The sequence below is a fragment of the Lepus europaeus genome, chromosome 2 (genome assembly GCF_033115175.1).
Source record: "Lepus europaeus isolate LE1 chromosome 2, mLepTim1.pri, whole genome shotgun sequence".
In the NCBI taxonomy this organism is placed as follows: Eukaryota; Metazoa; Chordata; class Mammalia; order Lagomorpha; family Leporidae; genus Lepus; species Lepus europaeus.
This window is the reverse complement of record NC_084828.1, coordinates 137817019-137843292: the sequence shown is the minus strand read 5'-3', so window position 1 is coordinate 137843292 and position 26274 is coordinate 137817019. Positions and strand designations below refer to the sequence as shown.

The following is a 26274-nucleotide window of genomic DNA, read 5'->3' as shown; positions in this document are numbered from 1 at the left end:
GCTGGGGCAGCCAAGTTGCGAGGGGCTCATCGCCGCTTCTCGGCGGCGGTCAGGGCGGACCTCGCGGCGACGCCAGGCCGCGTCCGTTCCCTTTCTTCCCGTGTACCGCGCTGTTTCCCACGCTCGCTCGGGAAAATCCAAACTGCCTCCACAGAAGACAGAAGCCAGCCCCGGCTGGCCGGCGGCGGCGGCAGCGGCACACGCCTCCCCCCGCGTCTCCTCCGGGCGCGCGAGCTCCCGCCAGGCGCTCCTCAGCCGCGCGACCCCGCCGAGCGCCGCGAGCCCAGGCTGCCCCGCCCCGGGCGCCGTCCGGAGGGACAGAGCCGCGATGGCCTTCCGCAACTCCTCCCCGCCACAGGGGCGAAAGCAGGCCCCAGGAACGCTCAACAACCATAAAAGATTAACTATCGTTAAAAAAAAAAAAAAAATCCCCGTCAGAGCTCGCGAGCTGGCCCCACCCCCGGAGGCTGAGGCTCCGCCCCCACTTGGCGGCCTCCCGCCGCCGCCCCCGCGAGCCCGCGCTTACGCTCTCGGGGCGGCCGGCCGCGGATGGCGCGCGGCGCGCTCGCCCCGCCCCCGGCCCCGCCCTCCCCTAGGAGAGCCGCCGGGTACGAGCAGGGGCGGACGGCGTCCGGGACGCGCGGGCGCCTCCTCCGGCCCACCTTCCTACACTGTTGCTACTTTTGGGGGGGGGGGGGGTGAGACGTTCCTGCTGCTCTTCCCTTTCCTGAGTCCCTGCTTTCGTCTCCTGCAGACCCGCTCGCCCGCGGCTGGCCGCCGCCGCCGCGCTCGCGCCGGGAGCCAGCAGTGCGCGTGCGCGCGGCCTCGGGCGCGCGGCCGTCGGGGGCTCGCGCTCCCGCCCCTCTATAACTTGGCTGGCGTGGAGGAGGCGCCTCCGGAGTCGGAGGGCGGGCGCTCTGAGGAGGGAGCTCGAGAGTTGTGGCGACTAGTGACGGGGACAAGTCGCAGCCCGCTCCGGTCGTCTCTCGCCCGCTCGCGCCTCCGTCTCTCACACACCTCCTCCGCCCGCCGCCCCCGGCCCGCGCCCTCGCGCCTCGGCTCGCTCACCGGCTCTCCGGCTCTCGGCGCGGTGGGGGCGCCCCGGGGCTGCCCTCGCCCTCCCGGTGCGGGCGGGCGGGATGTGGCGCCTGGTGCCCCCGAAGCTGGGCCGCCTGTCCCGCTCGCTGAAGCTGGCGGCGCTGGGCAGCCTGTTGGTGCTGATGGTCCTGCACTCGCCGTCGCTGCTCGCCTCCTGGCAGCGCAACGAGCTGACCGACCGGCGCTTCCTGCAGCTCAATAAGTGCCCGGCTTGCTTCGGCACGAGCTGGTGCCGCCGCTTCCTCAACGGGCAGGTGGTGTTCGAGGCGTGGGGCCGCCTGCGCCTGCTGGACTTCCTCAACGTGAAGAACGTCTACTTCGCGCAGTACGGCGAACCCCGCGAGGGCGGCCGCCGCCGAGTGGTGCTCAAGCGCCTGGGCTCGCAGCGCGAGCTGGCGCAGCTCGACCAGAGCATCTGCAAGCGGGCTACCGGCCGGCCCCGCTGCGACCTGCTGCAGGCCATGCCCCGGACCGAGTTCGCGCGCCTCAACGGCGACGTGCGCCTGCTCACGCCCGAGGCGGTGGAGGGCTGGTCGGACCTGGTGCACTGCCCCTCGCAGCGCCTGCTCGACCGCCTGGTGCGCCGCTACGCCGAGACCAAGGACTCGGGCAGCTTCCTGCTGCGCAACCTCAAGGACTCGGAACGCATGCAGCTGCTGCTGACCCTGGCCTTCAACCCGGAGCCGCTGGTGCTACAGGTAGGCGCGGAGCCCGGGCTGGCTGGCGCGGCGTGGGGGGGGGGCGTCCTGCGCGAGGGGCCGCGCGTGGGAACTCGAGTGCCGAGAAGTGGCTCCGCCCGCGCCCGCTGCCACTTCGGACCCGGGCCGGCGGGACCGGGCTGCGAGCGTGGGTAGGGGGCGGCCCTGGGGGACTCCCGGGGCTGTGCCGACTTGCAGAGGGCGACCCGGCTGATGGAGAGTCAGCTCCTGTCACCTAGTCGCGGGCGCCTGGGGTTTGCGGATCCTTGAACGCCAGAGGGAGTGCGTCTCGCAGGCTCCCAAAATGTCTCTCCAGCGAGTTTCCTTCCGCCCTACTCGCCGTGTCTCTGCTCCTACCCGCCCGGGCTTCCACGGCCCCGGGCGCGCCCCGGGCAGGAGCCCGGACCTCCCCTGGTCCAGGTCCCCCTTGTACCACGTCGGCTCGTCCCTTGCTGCCCTTCGGGGTTGCCCCAAGTTCGGCCCCGGCCTTTGTCTCGGCGTATTAACCTGGCGTTCATTCGAACAGCTAATTCGGGGACAAGGTGGGGAAGATAAGGTCCGAGCGTGGCACAGAGGTCAGGGATAGGGTTAACCCCTGAGCCTGGCTTTGGGTGCGAAACAGGAAAAAGTCAGGCAGCAGTGGACTTGGGGCTGGGGGCGTGGGTTGTAAAGGCCAAGAGGGACGTTTGCATCCTGATCCCGTGACCTGCCCTCGGCAGGCATCTGGTAATCTGGCAGAAATGAGCCGAAATGTTAGGCCCGGGCCAGAAGCCAGGAGGGAGGGTCTCACCGAATTGCACGACTTGCCCTCCTCTGTGTTTTGAAAATCAATGTGCCTTCTGGGGGAGTAGGATGGAGTGTTTTTGCTAGGGGAGGACGAAACCACGGTGTTTACCTTTGCAGTAGTTCCTTGAGTTTCTACCATTCCCGCTGGCTTTAGTGCGGTGCCCTTGGACGCTGGCTACAACCGTGGGGGTTGCAACTGTTTTTGGTAACTGCAGACAAAGTTCCCGTGCTCCCTTTCCAGCCAGTTTCGCTGTATTTCCAATGCGAGGGGGGAGAAAGTGACTTAAACTTAATCACAAGTAATTTTGATTTACTTCAGGCGCGTTCTGCCTTGCGAAGAATGTCACTGATGGCTGGAGGGGGTTGTGCACGGTGATTGTTTTTTAAACCTAAAGTGCAGGAATGGGAATGTACAGTATTTATTTATATTGTTTTTTTCTCACATTCTCCACTGGCTATCTCAGCTAAAAGAAACCAGCCTTGTTTGATTAATTATTTTAACATACATTGCCTCAAATGAAACTTTCGTGTGGGTCTTAGTGAATTTTAAGGTGTCACAGCATATATGTAATGAGTAACTTTTAAAGTACAGATGGCGTATTGAATACTACAGTATCTCCTAACAGTGAATTATGTATGAAACCGGTAAAACTTCTCAAAGAAATCTATTTTATTCATTATCTCCCAAACTTACAGTCTCCCAAAGGTTGAGTCCGTATTTGTGATACACATTGGAATTTTTTTTTTTCAATTTATATTAGGAAGGTAGGTCTCTGGATAAAGCAAAGCTTTAGCAGTGTAGTTTGCTGATATAGATTATCAAGTTCCCTGGGACTCCCGAATTAATAAGGAGCTATCTTAGTCATACGTATTTCCTATATTTAAAATCTGACTTCCTTTCCTATTAAAAGATTTATATCAGTAATTCTGTGATTGATGTATTAGAAACAACTAATATTTTAACAACATTTATGTATTCAGTTCTTTATAAATGCAGGCATGCCATCTGAATTTGAGAGACTGGCATTTGATTTACACTAAGATAAATCTGCTTTGTTCTTGAAACTTTTTTTTGGAAGTTTGGTCATTTTCAGTTTACTTTGTAGTTGAGAAAGTTAAATGTGCTTGTATGTTATTTTCTGGTTAACTCTTACCTCACATTTTGTTTTCATCTTTAGTGATATATATTTTTTTTAAATCTCAGGTTTTTTTTTTTTTTTTTTTTTTCTATTTTTAAACTTGGTAACATCATTGCTCTTGAGTGGGTGGATGGATAGATTGTAGAATAAGAGTTTGTTTTTGTGTGTGAGGAACATGTATCAACTTTGTAGACCAGAATTTCTGAGTTGCATTCTTAATTCAGATAATCCAGTTCCCAGGAAGAGTACTAATATTTATATAAATTTAGAGCCTTTATTGCCAGTATTTCTACTGGTGTCCTTTTTTAAAAAAAAACTGATAAACAAGTAGAGTAAGATATTTTAAAATAAGAGCTCTTCGTAGAGCTACTTTATAGAGCCTGACCTTTGGTGAAAGCTAGTGCTTTAGTAGTATGAGCAATATAATTGAGGGTTGGTAGATGCTAGGAAACCACTAAAATAAGGATTTTCAAAATTCTGTACTCAAGTACAAATGTTATGCACTAAGTTAAGTCATGATGTTCATTACTTTTTGTAAAGCAAGGCAAGCTACATTTTGAGTATTTATAAAGTTTCTAGTCAGCCATTTTTGGCCTTTCTTGTAGTATTGGGAAATAAATTGGCATTCATAGAAAAACTCATGCTTGGCTCTCTATTTACATACATTTTTTGCTTCTTGTAGTCAAAAAATATTTGTAAGGGAACAAGTGTGTTTTACAGTTTAAAGTGGAACTCATATTTTTTTCCAGGAGAGGGAGCTACTTATTGAATGTTGAGGCAGTTGATGACAAACCAGATTTAAAAAAAAAAAAAAAAGGTCTGGAAATTAACTACTTTGTGAAGAAAGTCTTTTGAACTAAATTCATTAAAATATTCTTAACAAGAGTTACATTATAGGAAACACCCTTCAAAAATAAACATTTAAAATATCTTTTGATAAGATTCTAAAGAAACAAGATATGTGACTTTAACCCTTTAAACTTAACATATTCTGATTTTGTGGAACAATAAAAATTGATGTTTATATTATGGCTTAAAAGGAAATATGAAATTGCTATTATGGTTTGAAGTAAGTGTCTTTAAAAAGACACACATACTTTATGGAAGGCAATATGGATTTTAAAACAACTTTCCTATTACAAAATGATACAGGGATATGACTCTGTCATTTGTTGGATAAATCGTTTTACTAGATCACAGCTTTAGCCCTAAGGAAAATTGATCTACAATAGAATTATCTTCTAAAAGTATTTTATAAACATCAAGCAACAAGATAATGTTAGTGGTAGCTTTATCTTCTACTCTAATGTCTTTTTTACTCTTCACATTTTACTTCATCAAGAAGTATATTTTGTGTACCAGGTATGCCGTACTACTAGCAAAAAATAATTGGAAGAGAGAAACTTTGCTATTTTCCTGGTGAATTTTATATTGGTATTTGTACTTGCCTATTCTTGAATTCAGAGGTGTGTATGTGTATGTAGTGATTCACCCATCTGGTGCATTTGATAAGGTATTTTGAAGCTTCCTTGGTGTGTCAATCACCTTAACAGTAGTGGTGATTCTGACCATTAACCACACTGTTTTCGCTAATTTCATCCTGAATGTAAGCATTAAAGAATGGTTTTTAGGGTCTGCACTGTGGCGTAGCAGGAAAAGCCACTACCTGTGATAACAGCATCCGATAGGGGCACTGGTTGGAGTCCTGGCTTTGGATTGGCCCAGCTCCAACTTTTGTGGCCATTTGGGGAGTGAACCATCGGGTGGAAGATCTCTTTCTCTCTCTCTCTCTCTCTCTCTCTGTCTTTGTCTCTTTCTCCAACCTTGCCTTTCAAATAAGTAAATGAATCTTTAAAAAAAGGAATGATGTAAAAAAAATTTTCATTTCACTTGAAAATGAGAGAAACAGAGATATCTTCCATCTGCTGGTTCACAATGCCTTGTGGCCAGGCTGAAGCCAGGAGCTCTATCTGGGTCTCCCACTTCAGTGGCAGGGACCCAAGTACTTGAGCTATCACTGCTGTTCCCAGAGTATACATTAGCAGGAAGCTGGCTATGAAGCCAGAGTTGTTGGGACTACAACCAGGCACTTCAATATGGGATGCAGGTGTCCCAAGTGGCAACTCAGCTGCTGTACCAAATGCCTGCCAATAAGGGATAAATTTTGATAGAAAACTGAGTGAATGTTGTTTTTGCCTTAACCATAATTTCTGTGGGGATGGATGTATTATTAAAGCACTCTCCTAAAAATAGCTTTTGGAGTAAGCAAAGAAAATACTATGGCTACTTAGCTAATTTTGTACTTTGAATCAGTTCATGAACTTTTTTTGGTGGGATTCACTTTGCTCTCTATAAAGTGGGATTATTGAATTGAGTCCTTTCCTTTTCAGCCATACCATCCTGGGTCTCTCAAATTCTTAGTTTGACAATTCCTGTTTCTTTAAAGTTGTTTTCCGAGCTTGGCTTTAACTGATGGTTTAATTAAGCTCTTCTAAAAGGAGATTGGGAAATGTTGGTATAAGGGACCTGCTATGATGTGATTTGGAAGCCAAGGCAGATAATCCTCTTTGAAGCCTTTTTTCCTACTTCCCAAGTTTTACACACAAGAAATAAAGTTAAAATGAAACAAAAACTAGAGAGTTCATTTAAGAGAAAACATATATGGAGTTAAGATTACTAAAGCATCTTGGTGGGGCACTAGTGTCTAGAAAGGATGTGGCAGACTTTGTTTTGAGAACTTTTCAATCAGCAGCTTAAAGAACCACCCACTTTGTTTCACTAGCTACTGCCTTAGTAACTGCATTCCTAGTTTTAGGCTTCAAAATGCATTAGAGGTAGTTCTATAAAGCATTTTTTACCTGGTAAGTTTATAAGCTTTTGAACTTTTTCTGCTCTTTGAGATTTCATTGATATTTCTGATACTTGAATGTCCTCCATGTTAAAATAAAAATAGTAAAATAATTCTGTATTCTTCAGGTGCAAAAGAAAAAAAAAGAGGGAGATTTTAATTTTAGGTAGACCTAGAAACAGTTATCCTTAGGAAATCATCACTTAATATCAATTGAGCAAAATCATTTGATACCTGGTCTAGTTTATGGATTTATTCATAATATGAATGGTCAAAGACCATTTAAAATTATGTTCTTCATAGTTTTATCTAATTTGAACTGTGTTTAATATTTTCATTGCATGGGTTAGCATATACTCCTCACACTTGCTGGCGAATAAAAAGCTTGTTTTCGGAGGGGGTGATCTGCTTTCTGAATCTGGCTGAGCAGTTTTCCAGGGGGTCATCAGTCTGATTTTCGTTCTTCGTTTCAGACTTGTTGTGGTTTCTAGCCTTCTTCCTTGACTGCCATCATTGTTGCCAAGTCTTCATAGAATGCTGGTTTTGTTCTTCACTTTCTCTTGTTATTTATATATTAAACTTAAATGGCCCTAGAACATAAATCCTGCATTTTTCCTACACGTACAATGAACCCTGGTATTTAGTAAATGATGATAAAATGAAGACTAAAATTTACTGGTATAAAATGAGAGTAGTTACTTGCATACTCAAGGACTATCAAAGGCTTTAAATTTCATAATCTAATCTTTTATCCAGTTTACAGTTTAAATTATCTGTAAAGTACTTGAAAGTTCTTTGGATTTAAAGACAGAACTGAATTTTTAGTCTGCGGTAAGACATTTGGATTGTTTGAGAGAATAGAAAGACTGCTTTAGGCAGTGAGTAGCTTACAGTGTAGGAGGTAGGTATATAAATTACTAATTACCATCAACACAGTGTAATAAGCCCTAAAATAAAGGAGTATGCACACTGACAGGTGACTCATTTACGGAGAGAGTCTGGGTGTATCTTCATGGGTACCAGGGAAAATTTCAGGGAGGAATTGAATTCTGAAGAATGGAGGAGATTTTGCCAATAGCTAGATTAGGAAGGAGTAGAGGTAACAGTGTTGGGTTAGCATCCAGCTCACGTTCTGTGTTACCATGGAGGTGTCAATGGCATTGGGCAAATCCCTTAATGTTTCAGATCTTAAGTTTTCTAATCCATAAAATGGGGATAATACTTATGTAGCAGGATTATTTTAAAGATTAGAGAAGATAAGATTATTTAAATGATATATGTGAAATGTCTTTAATTATAAAGCCTTTTACAATCTATTATTTCTTGGCAAATTGGCTTATTTTTAGACAGTTATGATAGTTCACAAATTCTTTAGCACATTATGTTGATAACTGTCTTAGAAATATATAAATTTTACTTTAGGACAAATGTTCTAATGTCACCCTCATATACATAGACATATACATGAATCTAGCAATGTTTTCAGGTTTTAGTTTTTTCAGAATAGTAATTTTAAAAAGGGGGTTAGGAATTTGTCCCCTTTAAAATAAAATGAGTGGAATTAATATTGTGGGAAGGAGATTCAGAAATATAAACCAGGTAGTTTATTTTTTCTTCTGTAAACCCTTGTTATAGTTTAATCATTCTTTTTAGTACATTGATGCATGGTATACTGAAAAAACAGAAGTTGCTTCTGGATTATTCATGTGCTTTCTTAGACTCTGAGATGGAATATTAAAAGATAAATACTATCTGAAGTAGGTGTGATGCTTCAGGGTCTTCATATTTTTTCTTTCTAGTGCTCTTTTGGGGGATTTAGCTGAAGCGAAGAGATTGGACAAGAATTGTGTGGTATTGCTCAGTGTTCCAGGAGCTGATCTATAAACTGTTGGGATACAGTGAGATGATAGCCCAGGCACAGTTTGCACAACCTGTATTGGAGTTTTTGGTTCAAGTCCTGGCTACTCATCTTCCTTATCCAGATTGCTGCTAATGTGTTCTCTGGGAGGCAGCTAATATTGGCTCAGTTACTAGGGTCCCTGCCACCTACGTGGAAGAACTGGATTGAGTTCCAGGCTCCTGACTTTGGGTTTTGCAGGCATTTGGAAAGTGAACCAGTGGATAGAAGATCTCGCTCCATCTGTTAAGCTCTCTTTCAAATAAAAATGAAAATAAATAAATATTGCATATTGAATTGAGGATGCAATAATCATGCAATAAGTCATCAGGAATAGTGACATTTTACCTGAAGTGTGAGTGACAAGAAAAATCCTGTGGTGCAGAGTTCTGAGGACTAAAGTGTTTTCAGACAAGAAGCATGGAAAATCTAAATAGAGGCACCTGATATGTATCAAGAATGGAAGTGAGAAAGCATGGTAGAATACAGTAAGACCACAGAGGTTGGCAGATCCTATTTAGCCTTGTAACCATTCTTAGTGAGCTACAATTTTATATTCAGAGCAATGATAAGCAAGTGATTTTAATAGGGCCTGGTTTGTGAAGAATAGATTGTAAGGGGAGAGAGCTATCAGGCTTCCCACTAGCTTCTGTGAGAGGGCTTGGTTGTTTGGATTAAGATTTTACAGTAGAAGTGTTTTTGTTTTTTATACAGACAGTATATATTTATAATTGCTAAATTTTTAAATTTTTATTTTATTTGAAAGGCAAGAAGACAGAGACAGATGGAGAGAGATCTCCCATCTGTTGGTTCACTCCCCAAATACCAGAGCTGTGGTGGGCTGAAGCCAGGAGCCAGTAACTCATCCAGGTCTTCCACACGGGTGGCAAGGACCCAAGTAACTGAGCCATCGCTTGCTGCCTCCCCGTGTTTTCATTAGCAGGGAGCTGGTAAGTGGAATAGCCAAGACTCAAATCAGGCACTTAGATGTGGAATGGAGGTGACCCACGGGTGGTGCATCAAAATCTTGTCTCCCGCTGGAAGCTTTAAAAAGCAATCAGACTCAATATGTTTACAAGAAATAGCTTCCAGGACTTGCTGATGAGTTAAGGTATAAGGGGAAGGGAAAAATAAAGGCAAAATGTCTTGCATTTTGGGTCTGACAAACTGCTGCTTTGTACTGGTGAGAAAACTTAGAGTAAGAAATGGTTCGGGGTAGGGAAACAGAGTTTTGTTCTAGCTATATTAAAGTTATATTAAGGCAACAGTAAGAATACCAGTCTGCGGAAATCAGGCACCAGGTATTTAATGGAGGAGATACTGTGTTATTTGTGAATCTTTTGCAGTTCTTCTAAGAGCTGTATTAATTCAGTTTGTGTTTCAAAGGAACTAAGCAAGTTAGTAATGGTGTATCTTTTATTTCTTTGAAATTTTGTTTTTATTGACAGCAAATGTTTGAGTTTGATATTTGTAGGGGTTCAAGTTACGAATGGTGTTTACAGGATAGGTGTTTGGGTCAGAGGTTAAGATGCTACTTGAGATGCCTGTGTCTCATTTTGGAGAGCATAGTTCAGTCTTGGCTCCTCCAGCTCTCATGCAACTTCCTGCTAATGCACACCGTGGGAGGCAACAAGCAATGGTTCAGGTACGTGGGTCCCTCAGACCTAGATTGAGTTCTGGGCTCGTGGCTTCAGCCTTGCCCAGTTCTGGCTGTTGGAGGCATTTGGGGAGTGAACCAGCAAATAGGAGATCTTTCACTATCTGTCTGTTTCTCTCTTTATCTCTGTGTATCTCCTTGCCTTTCAAATAAAATAAAAATAAACTGATGAAATATTTTAACAACTTTAAGTATATGCTACCTTTATAAAAAACCAACACTTGTGCAAACATCTTAATCCAAACAACCAAGCCATCTCCTATAAACAAGTCCAAAGGGCTGATTCCTCTCTCACCCCTTACAATCTATTCTCAAATGAGGCCTTGCTAAACACTTGTATTGTTTCCCATTGCTCTGAATATAAAATTCTAGCTCATTAAGTTATGAGCTTCTGGCCTCAGCTTGGCCCTGCACTGGCTGTTGCAGGCATTTGGATAGTGAACTAGCAAATTAAAAGATCTTTATCTCTGTTTCTCTGCCTTTCAAATAAAGTGAAAATAAGTTTTATAAATAAGAATCACAGTTGCTGGTTATGAGAGTAGGTAAGAAAGGATTGAAGCCAGCCAGTTTATGCATATTTAAAACTTAGGGTCAAGTAGCGGAGGTGGCAAGGAGAGCATTTTATGTAAGTTATTTTAAAATATGATTTACTTCTGTTAAACTTACTTTTGTTGTTGTTTTTGGTGGTGGTATTGATGATGTGTTTTGACATTGGTTTCCAGTTTTGGGTACAGCTGTTGGACATGATATTCAGTGAAATAACACAACCTTGCTATTTCCAAGGCATTACTTAATACTGTTGAAATTCGAGGTGGGTAGAAAATGGCATTCAGAAAATTATTTCATGAACTATTGGGACATATCCTAGGACTAAAAATCTTAAAATGGTCAGGTTCCCACGAAATCTGGAATGGGTTTTGGCCATTATTTGTCAGTATAAATTAAGAGGTAAGGTCTTAAAGAAATTTTAGCAAAAACTAGGTAACCATTAAATCATTCCAGTAATTTTACTCTATCCCCCCTCCAGACAGTTCACAAAACTGTGAACACATTAGTCTGTCACCAGTATAGTTGACTAATCTCTATGAACAGCTGTTATAACATACGTTACTATAGTGGGATTTCATTCAAATTTGGGCTTTTGGAAATAATTTAAAAATTTGAACCTTTAAGCATTTTCTATGCTTTTAATAACATTAGTTTTCTATAAGTGTTTTCAAGTTTTAATTTTGCATTTAACTTTTACAAAAATGCAAGCTATGTAGAAAATATGTGACTAGATTTTAAATTGTATGTTTTGATTATTAGTAGGTTTTTGAAAAATATTTGAGAGTCAGATAGAGGGAAAGATCCCATCTACTGGTTCTCTCTCCCAGAATGCCCCAGAACCAATGACTGGAGCTGCTTGAGAGATCAAAGTCCAGAGTGGCTGTGCAATCCAGGCAGGCATTCAGTCTCTTCAGCTATCACTCCAACCTCCCTAGTACAGGAGGAAATTAGAGTCAAGAGTTTGAGGCTGCCATGGAACTCTAGGTACTCTGACATGGGATACAAGCTTTGTAATTGTTAGGCCAAATGCCTCTCCCTATTAGTGGATTTTTTTAAGTTAGTTCATTTATCCTAGAATTTCTTCCCTTTCTAGACCAAAAATATCAGTCTTGAGTGGTAACTTCTTATTCTGTATTCAGAATAAGTCTTTAAGCAGACTACAAAGTTTTATGTTGCATTTAGTGGAATGTTGTGAGGTAATGAATGGCTATAAGATATTGTATAAATATTGTATATATGAAGGAATTTTGATCTTTAAAATTCAGTATACAAGCACTACTTTTGGTTATGTAGGAGAAAAAAAGAGCAGAAACACTTTTAAAATTGACTGCTTTATTCTGTCTCATGGCATTGACTGATTGTAAGTAAATAAATAAACCCCAAAAGAAGTCTTTTATGTATCTTTACTCATACATCTCATGTCTACTTTTCATGATGAGTTATGACACAGTAGAATAAACTGAGCTTATGAACCTGACAGGATGATGGTTATTGATCAAAGGATATTAGTGTAATAGATACCTTTAAAACTTCCTTTTTAGAGTAATGTAATATACCACAGGATACTGGTTGGTTCTGGCATGTAAGATAATCCTGAACATTGGGTTTTTACTTATATTTGTATTTTCATAGCATGTAGACCATGCTATAAAGACCATGTTGGGGAGTTTTTTGTTTTACCCCATGAGTCTCAACATGATCTGGTCTTTACCTCCCTTTCCAGTCTCCATTACCTCAGAGGTAAGTTAAAATGTAGTTTTTATGTGAGTACATATTTGCCAAGTTTTTAATATTATACTAATTTCACTGTAGCTTCTTTGACCTTTTTTTCATTACTGAGAAGGCAGTTGTGGGGACAGGCATTTACACTAGTGATTACGATGCCAGTTAAGACACTTTGATCTCATCTTGGAGTTAGCCAGGTTTAATACCCGGCTCCAACTTCCTGCTAATGCAGTCCCTGGGAGGCAGCAGTAATGGCTTCTTCTCACCCACATGGGAGACCTGGAGTGGATTCTTAGCTTCTTTATCACAGCCTAATCCTTACCATTGTGGGCATTTGTAGAGTCAACGAGCTAATGGCAGTGATGGCAGTTCTCTTTCTGTTTCTCCGCTTCTCAAATAAATAAGAATTTTTTAAAAAGAAGGCAGTTTATAACTTTAACATGTGCATTGAATATTCATACTGCCCCATCCCCAGTCTAATATTATGCTCATTCTTTACATTTCAGTTTGAGTAGAGGTTACCTGGGTTGAGTAACCTTAAGTTATTTTTGTAGCACTTTGTTTGCTATGTGCTATATGTGTTGTTCCTCTGTAAAATCAGAATTCTTAAACAAGACGATATTGTCTTGAAGGATTCTATTAAACTGTCTTTTGCATCCATATGACTCTTTTTTTTAAAGATTTATTTATTTATTTGAGAGTCGGAATTACAGAGAGGCAGAGGCAGGGAAAGATCTTCCATCCACTGGTTCACTCCCCAAATGGCCACAATGGCTGGAGCTGGGTTGATCTGAAGCCAGGAGCCAGGAGTTTCTTCTGGGTCTCCCATGTGGGTGCAGGGGCCCAAGGACTAGGGCCATCTTCTACTGCTTTTCCAGGCCATAGCAGAGAGCTGGATTGGAAGTGGAGCAGCCAGGACCACAACCGGCGCCCATATGGGATGCTGGCGCTTCAGGTAGCAGCTTTACCCACTATGCCACAGCGCTGGCCCCCCATTTGACTCTTTTTTTTTTTTTTTTTTTTTTTTTGACAGGCAGAGTGGACAGTGTGAGAGAGAGACAGAGAGAAAGGTCTTCCTTTTTGCCGTTGGTTCACCCTCCAATGGCCGCCACGGTAGGCACGCTGCGGCCGGCGCACCACGCTGATCCGATGGCAGGAGCCAGGTGCTTCTCCTGGTCTCCCATGGGGTGCAGGGCCCAAGGACTTGGGCAATCCTCCACTGCACTCCCTGGCCACAGCAGAGAGCTGGCCTGGAAGAGGGGCAACCGGGACAGGATCGGTGCCCCGATCGGGACTAGAACCCGGTGTGCCGGCGCCGCAAGGCGGAGGATTAGCCTAGTGAGCCACGGCGCCGGCCCATTTGACTCTTAACAAAAAGAATTATAGCTTAACCTGGCCTTGCCTTTCATTTCACTACCTGTGTGACTTTAGGCAAATTGCTTAACACTGAATTAGATTTAGAAGTCAGATGTTTTCCAAATTTAAATTTCTTTGATTTTAAATCTCTTGTATTGATTACTTAAAATACTGAGATTGATACTGATTTTGATTCAGATAGATAAGTTATTTCAGCATTTGGAATTTGCTGTAGGGCACCTACTTAGAATAAATGAAAAGTAAGAAAAGGCTATACTTATGTGTGTACATGTTACCAATTTTTAAGTTTCCTGCCTTTCTAGTGCTTGTGGATTCTGTGTACACCACTCATGGCATCAGATTGTTTTAAAGCTTGTTAGCTGATTGATATATCTCATTGTAGTTTCTTCTTGAGGGCAGTGAAGATACTTTTCTAATTTTGTGATTCTTGGTTATATTTGGAAAGTGTTTAGTATTTGTAGATTCCTTTTACTAGATGGTAAGAAAATGAACATCTCTTGAAAGTCTGGACTGTACTGAACAGATTTAAACATTCAAACATTCAAACATTATTAAACATCCTGAAAAAGTAAGTGAAGTGCCTCCAATCAAATTAGAATTGATACCATCCTAAATTTAAAGCCTCTTTATTTCAATTGAAAAATATTTGTACATTTTTTCAGTTGTAAATTATTCATTAAGAAAATCACATTTTAATTTAGGTTACTTTAAACTGTGTGTGCTTATTCCAGACAGTTTGAAAATATGATTTCTAGATTTTGTTGTAAATAAGAAAATAGAGACTTCAGTAGTAAACTTCTTATCCTACCTACTGTGTTTTATGCACTTTTGCAGTTTGGTAGTCAGGAAGAACTTATCTTACTGCTTGATAAACAAATCTAAACAACCCTGATATCTTTATAAAGTTTTCTCTCTCAAACTGTTCTTGACCATGACAACTTGGTTTTAACCCAGAATTGCTTTAAATGCAAGTTACAAATATTTTGGCTTCCCTTGAGCATTTTCTTTGTGCTACAGTGTGTTCAATAAAATTCTATTCTCATTAATGAAATCTGACTGTTTTGATTATGCAGTGAAAAATTCTTGTTTTATGAGCAAATGATCTAGATTCATTTATTAAACTTCCAAAAGATTAAGTGGCAAACTATATGAAAGAATTGTAATACTTGTCTTAAAATGAGGCATAACAGTATTTCAGTTAACATTGTCAGAAATCACTGAATGAATATAAAGTTGTTCAATGTGACATTTGTTCATATATTTTACCCTTTTCTATGAGGGACTTGGGTAATGAAGTGTAGATTTGACTGTCGTTTGCCAGTTGGAAAAGTTCCAAAAACAAGAAGGCATTTGTACATGTGCAGATGTTGGCAGGGTTCCCTCATCCCCTGTTGTCAAAGACCATTTTATTTTCACAAAGATATGTTTGTATCTGTTCTTCAATATGGCATGTGAATAATATACTAAGAGTGGAGGAGGTTTTTTGTTTGTTTCGTTTTTTTTTTACTTTTTACAAAATGATATAATCCTACATGTTTCTTTTTACTGTTTTCATCTGTTTTGTGTGACGAGGACTTTATACCTGAATACTTCTGGGAAACAGTCAAATCTTTTGTGGCAATTTATCAAAAATTTCAAGTTCATGAAGCATTTTATGTTGAGTGGAAAAGTTGAAAAAAAGTGTGTTTAACAAACAGTTCTTGCACTGCATGTTGAACCTGAGCAGTCTGTCACTTTCCCAATCTCTGAAATAAATAAAAACATTCTTAAGTATGAGATTAAAATTACCTCTAATTCCTGAAGAATCAGTAGATAGTTTCCCTGAACTAAAATAGAATCAATTAATTTTCTGTTTAAACATTCATAACATCTGAATTTTTTATTTCCATGATTAGTTTTATAACAGAACTGCAGATAGCTAAAAAATGTTCTACACACAAGTGCAACTATTTTTTTTTTTAAGATTTATTTATTTATTTGAAAGTCAGAGTTAACAGAGAGAAGGAGAGGCAGAGAGAGAGAGAGAGAGAGAGAGAGAGGTCTTCCATCCGCTTGTTCACTCCCCAGTTGGCCGCAATGGCCAGAGCTGCACTGATCTGAAGCCAGGAGCCAGGGGCTTCCTCGGGGTCTCTCGCATGAGTGCAGGGGCTCAAGGATTTGGGCCATCCTCTGCTGCCTTCCCAGGCCACAGCAGAGAGCTACATTAGAAGTGGAGCAGTTGGGAGTCGACTGGCGCCCATATGGGATCCCGGCACTGCAGGTAGCAGCTTTACCAGCTGTGCCACAGCACCGTCCCCCACAAGTGCAACTGTTGTACATTGATGGAGTTGAAAAGGAACACAAATGAAAATAGATAATTATAGATAAAGTTTAGTTTTAGAAAAATTTTAAAAGGTAATGAAGATTTTATTGTAAGCATATTCATGAGTTTTATTTGAAAGGCAGAGCTACAGAGAGAGAGAAAGAGAATCTTCCATCTGCTGGTTCATTCCGCAGACAACCACATCAGCTAGCCTAGGCCAGGTGGAAGCCAGGAGCCAGAAGCTTCATCTGGATCCTCCACATGGGTGCAATGGCCCAAATACTTGGACCATCTTCTACTGCTTTCCCATGCACATTAACAGGGACCTGGATCTGAAGTGGATGGGCCAGGACTTGAGCTAGTGCTCATATGGGATGCAGGCATCACAGGTGGCAGCCCTTGTAGTTACATGTTTTAGTGGTAGAAAGGATCTTAGATAAAATGTTTTGTCCATCATTTCACTTAAAAAACTTGCTAGTAAATGACTTGTTTGTGGTCATGGAATATTTTCATTTTGATTCAGGATGGTAATCCTCCCAGTGTTTATACAGTTGATAAGAAAACCTAAGTTGAATGGAGCAAATAGTTTCGAGGCCGGGCCAAGGCGAATGGAATATGTGGTAGCTGGGAAAGGAGAACAGGACCAAAGATGCACAGAGTGGAGGTTGCATTGATAAGTTATCCGTTTGTTGCTTCCCTCACCTTTGGATGTCAGTTAAAAAACCTCTCCCAAGAATTCATTCATTCCTTACATCTACCTTTGTTGGCTTCTTGTTTAGATAAGGCCCTTACTAAATGCTCCCTAGGACCTGTACCACTTCTTAGTAGCTAATACTCAGAATGATTTGGTGTCTGACAGCTCTTCTAAAATAGAAGCCCATGGTTATACAGAAGCTGTTCTGTTTGCTCTTCTGCCAGCACAACCCAGTGCCTGGTGCCTGACAAGTGAGTGCCAGTTGATAGACATGCAGTGCAGACATGCAGTACTGTCTGTCCAGCAGAGAGGATTGGTTGGTTGTGCATGATGAGTCAAGAAAGCATACTTTTAGATTTTATAATGAAGACAGTGTTGTATTAATCAGTTTGGCTCTGAGATTTTGATAAGCAGGGCTTGTCAAATCCTGTTTTATTAGCTTTCAAATGTAAAGTTCTCTATTGAAATTTTTTTCAGGTTCATAGTAATGGTATGTATTAGAAATAAATGAAGTTATCTATAATATCTGTTGACTATAACGAGAAAGTCCTCATTCCTGGTAGCAATTTGTACTGAAAGGAACTGGGGATAGACCTGGGATATCTTAATTAGAAACTCTTATAATATAAAGATAATTCTCTTTTAGAGCTTCCCATCTGATGAAGGTTGGCCATTTGCAAAGTATCTTGGAGCTTGTGGAAGAATGGTGGCTGTAAATTATGTTGGAGAAGAACTGTGGAGTTACTTTAATGCACCATGGGAAAAAAGAGTTGACCTTGCTTGGCAGTTAATGGAAATAGCAGAGCAGCTTACAAACAATGACTTTGAATTTGCGCTATACCTCCTGGACGTCAGCTTTGATAATTTTGCAGTTGGTCCTAGAGATGGGAAGGTAATCATTGTGGATGCTGAAAATGTTTTGGTTGCTGACAAAAGATTAATTAGACAAAGTAAGTATATAACTTTTGGATTTTTTTATGTGTACAGTTTTTTCTATATCAAAGTGATGTTTACATCCTTACGTGGCAAATTTGCATCTTTGCTTTATGTAAGTATTATCAGTAAACTGAATTCTAATCTTTTTAGTTTTAGTCATATTTCTCCATGTTTAGTAAAATGTCCTTTGAGTTCAAATAGATGCAGATGTACTCTTTACATACACATACATATCTTTGGCATTCTGGGTGCTGTGTTCTGTGGTTTAGGAGTCTAATGCAGAATTCACATTATGTTGTTACAGGCTACCAGAGACATAGTACTGCTTCCATTGCTACCTAATTCTTCTGTAGATTTCTATATAGCCATGTTCTGAGGTGTTCCTACAGGATGCTTTTGTTTTGTTTTTAATCATTTCGATGATTCCTAGAACTGCAGATCTGACCTTGGTTTGACATTTTGATCACACCCAAAACTTTGCAGTTTGCTTATTTTTGGATTTATCAAAGGATTGGTGGACAGGGCCCAATATGTTTTAAAAGTTAAATGCCATAGGAATTTTAAAGTGTCACTAACAAAGTCTGTAGTTCCAGAATCAGTTTAGTTAGAAAAAGAAATAGAAAGATTGTTGCTCCATGGTGAGAGTCATATTTTTAGAGATGTCAGGATCTTCTGATAAACAGAGGCTGCAAATTTGTAGCACTAGAGGGGGGCAGTTGATATGTTGATATATATTTGCATGATCTTAGCATGATCCTGTTAAGTATTTGATTTTTCCTGCTGTTTTGTTTCACCAATCCACTTTCTGATTATTTCTTGTAATGCAGATTCTTCCACAAGGAGTGAGTGACACTGCTGGTGTGTCCCACTCCTCACCTACCTCTGCCTGCCTCTGTGAATGTTACATCATCTTACATTGTGATTTTCTTTTAAAGTGTGCACTTTGCCTAAGCTTAAAATTTTCATTCCAGTTTTTGTAAAAATAATTTTTTTTAAATTAACTTTACACAGATATTCCTGGAATAATTATTATAGTTTCATATCATCTAATTCATGACCTTGGAAGAAATCAGCCATATAGTTTCTGTATTCTTGTATTTTGTACAGTGGATACTGCTCTAGCACTGCTTTTACTCTGCCTGGTTCCTTCCTTTTTTTTTTTTTTTTTTTTTTTTTTTAAGATTTGTGTTTATTTATTTGAAAGAGAAAAGAGGTCTTCTATCTGCTGGTTCACTCCCTAACTGCTAGAGCTGGGCCAATCCAAAGCCATGAGCCAGGAGCTTCTTTCAGGTTTCCCACATGGGTGCACGGGCCCAAGGACTTGGGCCATCCTCTGTTGCTTTCTCAGGCACGTTAGTGGTGAGCTGGATCAGAAATGGAACAGCAGGCTAGGGCTTTAACCTGCTGTGTGGGTCCCTGCCCAGTTCCTTCAAATGTCTCATGGCAGGGCCATTTCTGTAGCCCCTTGGCAAAAGACCCTAACTATTCATTCACCTTCCTTTCTTTCCTTTTTCTAGTAAAGGACTCTTATGTTTTTCCTCACAGGGAAATTGAGGTGTTGCTATGGCAGACCTCTCTGTTTTTTCCTTTATCATCTAAACCTGTTAAGATAAAACAACACATTCATCTCTCCTTATCAGAGAGAAAATCCTTCTTTTAGAACTTGTGGCTTAGCTATCTTCCTCAATTCCTACCCAAGTTAATATCTAGTTTTTCTTCAACTATGTATAAGAACCTCTCCTCATCTGCTTGCTTTTCATCTGTTTAAAAAATATTACTTATTGGCCTATCTCTGTAACCTTAGCCTGCATTCATTCTTTAACTCAGTAACTCCTGACTTAGATAACTGCTAGATAACTGCTTTGCAGTTAGCAACCACAAAGTTGGCAAACTCCTGATGTGATTCTGATTAGTAGCGACTTCCTGAAATTGTCTCCTTTGACTTCTTTCTATACTGGAATAGTAACTTTTAAAAAAACATAAATGTGATTTTTTTTTTTAAAGATTTATTTGTTTGAAAGGCAGAGTTACAGAGAAAAGGAGACAGAGATCTTCACCTGCTGGTTCACTCCTCAAATGGTTGCAGTGGTTGGGGCTGGGCTAGACTGAAGCCGGGAACCTGGAACTCTGAGTCTCCCATGTGGGTTGTAGGGGACCCAGGTCTTGTGCCATCTTTTGCTGCTTTCTCTGGTGCATTACTAGAGCAGAAGTAGAATAGGTGGGACTTGAACCATTTGCTCACATGGGATGCCCAGCTTCACAAGCTAGGCAGCTTAACCTACTGCTTCACAACATTGGCCCCATAAATCTGATCTTATCTGTCACTTGCTTAATGTGTTTAATGACTTTCCATTATTCTTCAATAAGGAAGTGACTTGGTCCTTCTCTGCTTCAGTATGATCTCTGTCCACCGTTTGACTCTTAGCTGCAGTGGCTTTTGTTTTATCGCCTTTACCACAGGCACTTTCTACCTAAAATGCCTCATTTCCCATCTATATACAGTTAGCTTTGGCTCCACCTAGCACATGTAGGCTGATGTGTTCTAAATGTGTGTGTTATATCTCTCCCTTCAAAGTTCTATATGTCAAGTTTATTTCTAGTGGTATATGTGACATACTCACCCAAATACATTGTAACTACTTTATTCATATTCACAATATTGACACTGCTGTTTCTTTTTGTTGTTGACAAGCAGAGTTAGACAATGAGAGAGAGAGAGACAGAGAGAAAGATCTTCCTTCCATTGGTTCACCCCCCAGATGGCCACCACAGCCAGTGCACTGCGCCAATCTGAAGCCAGGAGCCAGGTGCTTCCTCCTGGTCTCCCGTGTGGGTGCAGGGCCCAAGCACTTGGGCCATTCTCCACTGCCTTCCCGGGCCACAGCAGAGAGCTGGCCTGGAAGAGGAGCAACCGGGACAGAATCCAGCGCCCCGACCGGGACTAGAACCCAGGGTACCGGCGCCGCAGGCAGCCTAGTGAGCCACGGCACTGGCCACTGCCTATGTTGCCACCAGTTAGAGCCTTAAACTTTACCCATACACTTACCTGTTAGTTTTTATTTCAAATGTTTCTCCAATTCCAATAAGAATTTTCTAATTCCAGTCTTTGCTTTTTAGGACTTTCTTCAGTTGTCGTCATCTTTAGTCCTTCTAGTCTTAAGCCCAGATTTGTCTTTCTATAAAAGAAATCATGGTCCTGATCACACAAGATTACAGCCTGTTTCTCTAGCTTCATCAGTACCTTTTCTGTAGGTGTTTGTCTCACACTCTAGTTGTAGTGATCTTCTCATTGTTTACTGATCCAGTGGAGGAATCCCTAAAGTTCAAACTTTGCAGATACTCTTCTCTAGGCCTAGACTTTCTAGGTAGGTTAGAAAGTTGCTAAATTAAGACTATAAGTGATAGAGACCTTGTGTGATCCTTCCCAAAAAATGTTTGTGTGAATTATGCACTTAAATGTTTAGCATTATAATATACTTTTACACATAATAGGATAGAAAACATACTGTGTTAATTAGTGATCTGTTCTATTTTGGGGAGCAATTATAATTCTGTTTTAAATTGTATTTTTCTTTCTGCTTTTCCCTCTTTCACAGATAAACCTGAAAATTGGGATGTGTGGTATGAAAGCAAATTTGATGACTGTGATAAAGAGGCTTGCCTATCATTTTCAAAAGAAATCCTCTGTGCTCGTGCCACTGTGGACCACAATTATTATGCTGTTTGTCAGAACCTCTTATCCAGACATGCCACCTGGCGTGGCACTTCTGGAGGGCTCCTTCATGATCCACCAAGCGAAATTGCCAAAGATGGCCGACTCGAGGCCTTGCTGGATGAGTGCGCCAACCCAAAGAAGCGCTACGGCAGATTCCAGGCTGCAAAAGAACTGCGTGAATATCTAGCACAACTAAGTAACAACGTGAGGTAGTCCATGGTGAACTCCCCCACCTCCCTCTCTCCATTTAAATAGCACTGGCTAAAACTAAACCACCAAAAACTCTCTGGAAAAACAAAATTTGGAAGTGTTATAATCAGAAGATGAAAAACTTGCACTGATCTTATGTTAACATCCATCAAAATGAGACATTGCTGTTCTTCAGAAATCACATGATGCTTTTGCAAATAAGTATGTTCTTATACTTTAGAGACTTGAGATATTATTGACTGCTTTGCCGCCCCATCCCCCCTCCACAATGCCTGAGTGAATTAATGAGTGTTGTTAAGCTATTGGAAATAAGTCTGATAGTTACATTGGCTTGTGTATCAAAGGGTACTTGGTACTTAGTTTGCATTACTATCATGATTTTGTGAATCTCTTGCATTTACTATTAATATCAAGTTAGATTGGCCTGTTTTATAGGCCACCTTTTCCTTCTGATGTGTAGGAGGTATTTTCCCCCCATGTGTTTTTTTTTTTTTTTTTTAATTAAATTTTACAATATTCAGGTTACTGCAGTTGTTCATTTGAATTTTGACTCGTTTTCATTCAGTGCTATGTGGTACATATTTACTGTTAGGGCAGGTTTCCCAGGTTTACTGTATTTTTTCAGAAAGGCAAACTTTTTTATGTAAATAATTTTTTCACACTTTCTGTGATTTTCACCATTGCATGATTCCATTTCAAGTTATTTAACAGTTACATCCCTCTGTGCCAATAATTATAAGTGAACACTGAATATGAAGTTTCGCATATGTTGCAAAATGTCATTTTGTCCTTTTACTAAAGAGTTTAAAAAGAATATACTAGCAGTCTACACCTTGATGTTAATTTTGGTTCAGAAAAAGAGTATAACTCAGTATTTTTAAAATGCTAACTAGTCCAAGGTAGTACTGCATTTGCCAAAGAATATTAGACCTAGTCCCATATTTAGAACTTTAAATAGAATTGGCCAGCTACTTATTCTTACTGTCGTACTTCTAATATTTTAGCTCTGACATTATTAAATACAAATCTTCCTGGTTATTCTTTAATATTGAAAGTTAAGCTACTGCTTTCAAGAATATATAACTTACAGGTACGCTACTTTTTATTCATTGGTAGTTTTGCAAAATTTACATGGTAGTCATTGTTGGAGTTTAATCAGGCATCCTAACCCTTTATTTTATTAATGGATTAATAATTTTTACTGTAAAGCAGATGGTTTAGCTAGTCTGCCTACCTTGGTCATCTTTATCCAGTTGTTGAACACCAAAACATCAAATTTAAGTATGTGGATAAAAATTAACAAATGTACGAAATTTGTGAACTATTTAAAAAATGTTTCAGTATATATATAAGTTGACTGTATCTAACCTAGGTAATATTTTTCAGATTGAAGTTATTTTGTTTACAACAGAGTTTGGTGTATCATGCACTAGTTACTTCTAGACTGACCTTATTTTATCTAAATCATAGAGTGATTGAAGTATGCACAACCAAAGCCAAGGTTTTCTTTTTTCATTCATTCAACAACTATTTATTGAGCTTTAGCTCTGTGCCAGGCACATTACTAGCTGCTACACACTGTCTGGATGTGACACATAGTTAAGTAACTTTACAATGATTATCAGCTACTTTAATGTCAGTGGAAATAGCATTGACTAAGATGATGCTTCCACTTTGTTTTACTGTTGTGATGGGAATTCTATTTATATCATCTAAAACTTCAGATACTACAAAAAGAAGATGAAATCCATAAAGTTAATCCTAGTTTAAGAACTCGAAGAAAAAGGATAAGAGCTCTCCTTTATAAAACAGACTGTTATGTTAGTTTTTATGCATTATTACATTGCATAGCCCTTAATGAGACATTCAAGTGCTGGAAATCTTACTAAGCTGACTTTTTACAACTTTAGAAAATTTTTGAGGGGAGTAAGAAATTGCTTGTCACACATTCACCTCTTACTCAAAACTTCAAATAAAATACACATTTTCAAAATGGAGCATCTTTTATATTTGATAAGTATTCATTATAAATCTTAGAATGCCAGTCACAGAAGAGTAGTCTATGGTTTAGCAAACATTTATCTTACTTTTTGGAAGAGTGGTTGTGATTGCAGAATAGAAAGTGAGAAAACACTGCCAGCAGTGATTGCTACTTGAGGTAGTTCATTTTATAACTACCATTTCCCCCATGAGATTACGTGGAATTTCTTTTATCTTGGGAAAAGGTTCAGAAGATAGTAAAAGAATTAGGAATTAAAAATTACAGGGAAAAAATATATGTGAAAAGCAATAAATATTTTGTTCACTTTGCTATCAAGATGTTCACTATCAAATATTTATTATACAGCAGCAATTTATATTTTTAATCATTGTCCATTAATAGACGCAGTAAAATATTTTTGAATCAGACATTTGGGGTTTGTATGTGCATTAAAATTGTCTTTTGTACTGTAAGTTACTGTTTAATTTGAATATTTTATCAGAACTGTCTCCCTGTGCCTTTATATTATAAAAGTTGTTTCTACAACTTTTAATGATCTTAATAAAGAATACTTTAAGAATCAACACTTTTCATCTTTCTTTTAAAATCCCCAAATTTTTATTGGTTGAAAATGAGGTTGTGTGGACAAGGATTTTTTTTTCTTGCATGCATTTTGTTATAATTTAAGGGCACTGTCGGTGCTATGAACTAGATTCAAGGAGTGTTTCCTTTTTCTGTAATAATGACTTTTTAAATGTCTAAAATGGAATTTAAAAACACTTCATTGTAGAAATTTTGAAATTTTATGAAAGAAAATAACATAATATGATGAACAATAGTATAACTCATACTAATTTCACAAGTTATCAACATGTGGTCAAACTTGTTTTATCTGTGCTCTATCCTACTTGTCTTCAGCTTATTTTGAGCCAATCTGAGATATATATCCTTTTATTTATACATTAGGCATTTTCTTCAACAAAGCCATAATACCATTTTTCACATCTAAAAATGTAGCACTAATACTTCATTATCTCAGAATCAGGAAAACTCTCAAGATACCACTTTTTTTTTTTTTTCTTAAAAGCTTTGGATTGAAAACAAGGATTCTGAAGTGTTGGTTATATAGATAATTTCATGATCAATAAGATAATAACTGAAATGGATTGAAATACATTAAGTGCATAAAGCTGTGCATTTAAAATGATAACTGTAAACAACAACCAATAATTATGAATCAACTTGGTCACTGTTGAAACGATATTGAGGGATTATTCTGAAAACTGATAAAATGGAAAAAAAGAACCATCTAACCTTTCTTACCTCAGGATAATCAAATGAGGAGAAGGAAATTTCGTAAAATACAAAGAATCATTCCAAATAGTAAATGCAGAAAGAATGTTAGAATGTCACTATTTTGTACCTCCCAGTGAACTGATGAGTCTAAGCAGTGATCCTCAATGGCTACTGACGCTATAATTGAAATGCTGATGAAGAATGTTGTATGGATTGACCCACTGGTCAATCTTTTTTTTTTTTTTGACAGGCAGAGTGGACAGTGTGAGAGAGAGACAGAGAGAAAGGTCTTCCTTTGCCGTTGGCTCACCCTCCAATGGCTGCCGAGCCGGCGCGCTGTGGCCGGCGCACCGTGCTGATCCGAAGGCAGGAGCCAGGGTGCTTCTCCTGGTCTCCCATGGGGGCAGGGCCCAAGCACTTGGGCCATCCTCCACTGCCTTCCCGGGCCACAGTAGAGAGCTGGACTGGAAGAGGAGCAACTGGGACAGAATCCGGCACCCCGACCAGGACTAGAACCCAGTGTGCTGGCGCCGCAGACGGAGGATTAGCCTAGTGAGCCGCGACATCGGCCCTACTGGTCAATCTTAAAATGATATACCTTCCTAAAAGACTCAGTGGAGAACACTCAGTACCACCTGTGAAGTGTCTCGCCAAGAAACAGAAACAAGAACCTGACACTTAATGAAGACTACAGGTCTATCCACTAATGGGAAATCACAGCAGCATGTTAGAGTTCATGTTGAAGGTCATCATGAGAATGCAATCAACAAAATTCAGAACGTGGGCATTTCTATAGAATAGGTGACTTGGTTTTAACTAATTGCAGGGAAAATGAGGAATCTTTGCATGAAGAAAGATTGTTAAAAGAAAAGAAAGTGTCACCTTTGTTTCCTGATAAATCAACTATTAGGAAAAGTGGAAACATTTGAACAGTAACTGAACCATATGGAGAATGCCTTGGGTTATTATCACTTTATCTTTGTTACAGGTAAACTATTTACTAATCTGTTAATTAAAACTGAGAACAGTTTTTGAGAAGAGTATTTTAGGGTTCTGTTAACTAAGTTAAATTTTGGATAAAAACATTTCCCTTTTTCTTTTGAAAGAGTATTTGCCTTTGGCTTTTTGGGGCGCCGGTTCTGTCCTGGTTGCTCCTTTTCCGGTCCGGCTCTCTGCTTTGGCCCGGGAAGGCAGTGGAGGATGGCACAGGTTCTTGGGCCCTGCATCTGCATGGGAGACCAGAAGGAAGCATCTGGCTCCTGGCTTTGGATTGGCACAGCGCGCTGGCAATAGTGGCCATTTGAGGGGTGAACCAGTGGAGGGAGAACCTTTCTGTCTCTCTCTTTCACTGTCAAACTCTGCCTGT

At 40.5% G+C, this 26274-nt stretch overlaps 1 protein-coding gene across 1 annotated transcript; it reads left to right on the top strand.

Annotated features, from left to right (window-relative positions):
* The first annotated feature begins 1124 nt into the window (after nt 1–1124).
* Nucleotides 1125–24196, top strand: DIPK2A (divergent protein kinase domain 2A). Its single transcript, XM_062213547.1, has 3 exons — nt 1125–1796; nt 17417–17720; nt 21303–24196. The coding sequence occupies exons 1-3, from the start codon at nt 1140–1142 to the stop codon at nt 21632–21634; spliced, it is 1293 nt and encodes a 430-aa protein (XP_062069531.1). The 5' UTR covers nt 1125–1139; the 3' UTR covers nt 21635–24196.
* The last annotated feature ends 2078 nt before the right edge of the window (nt 24197–26274 follow it).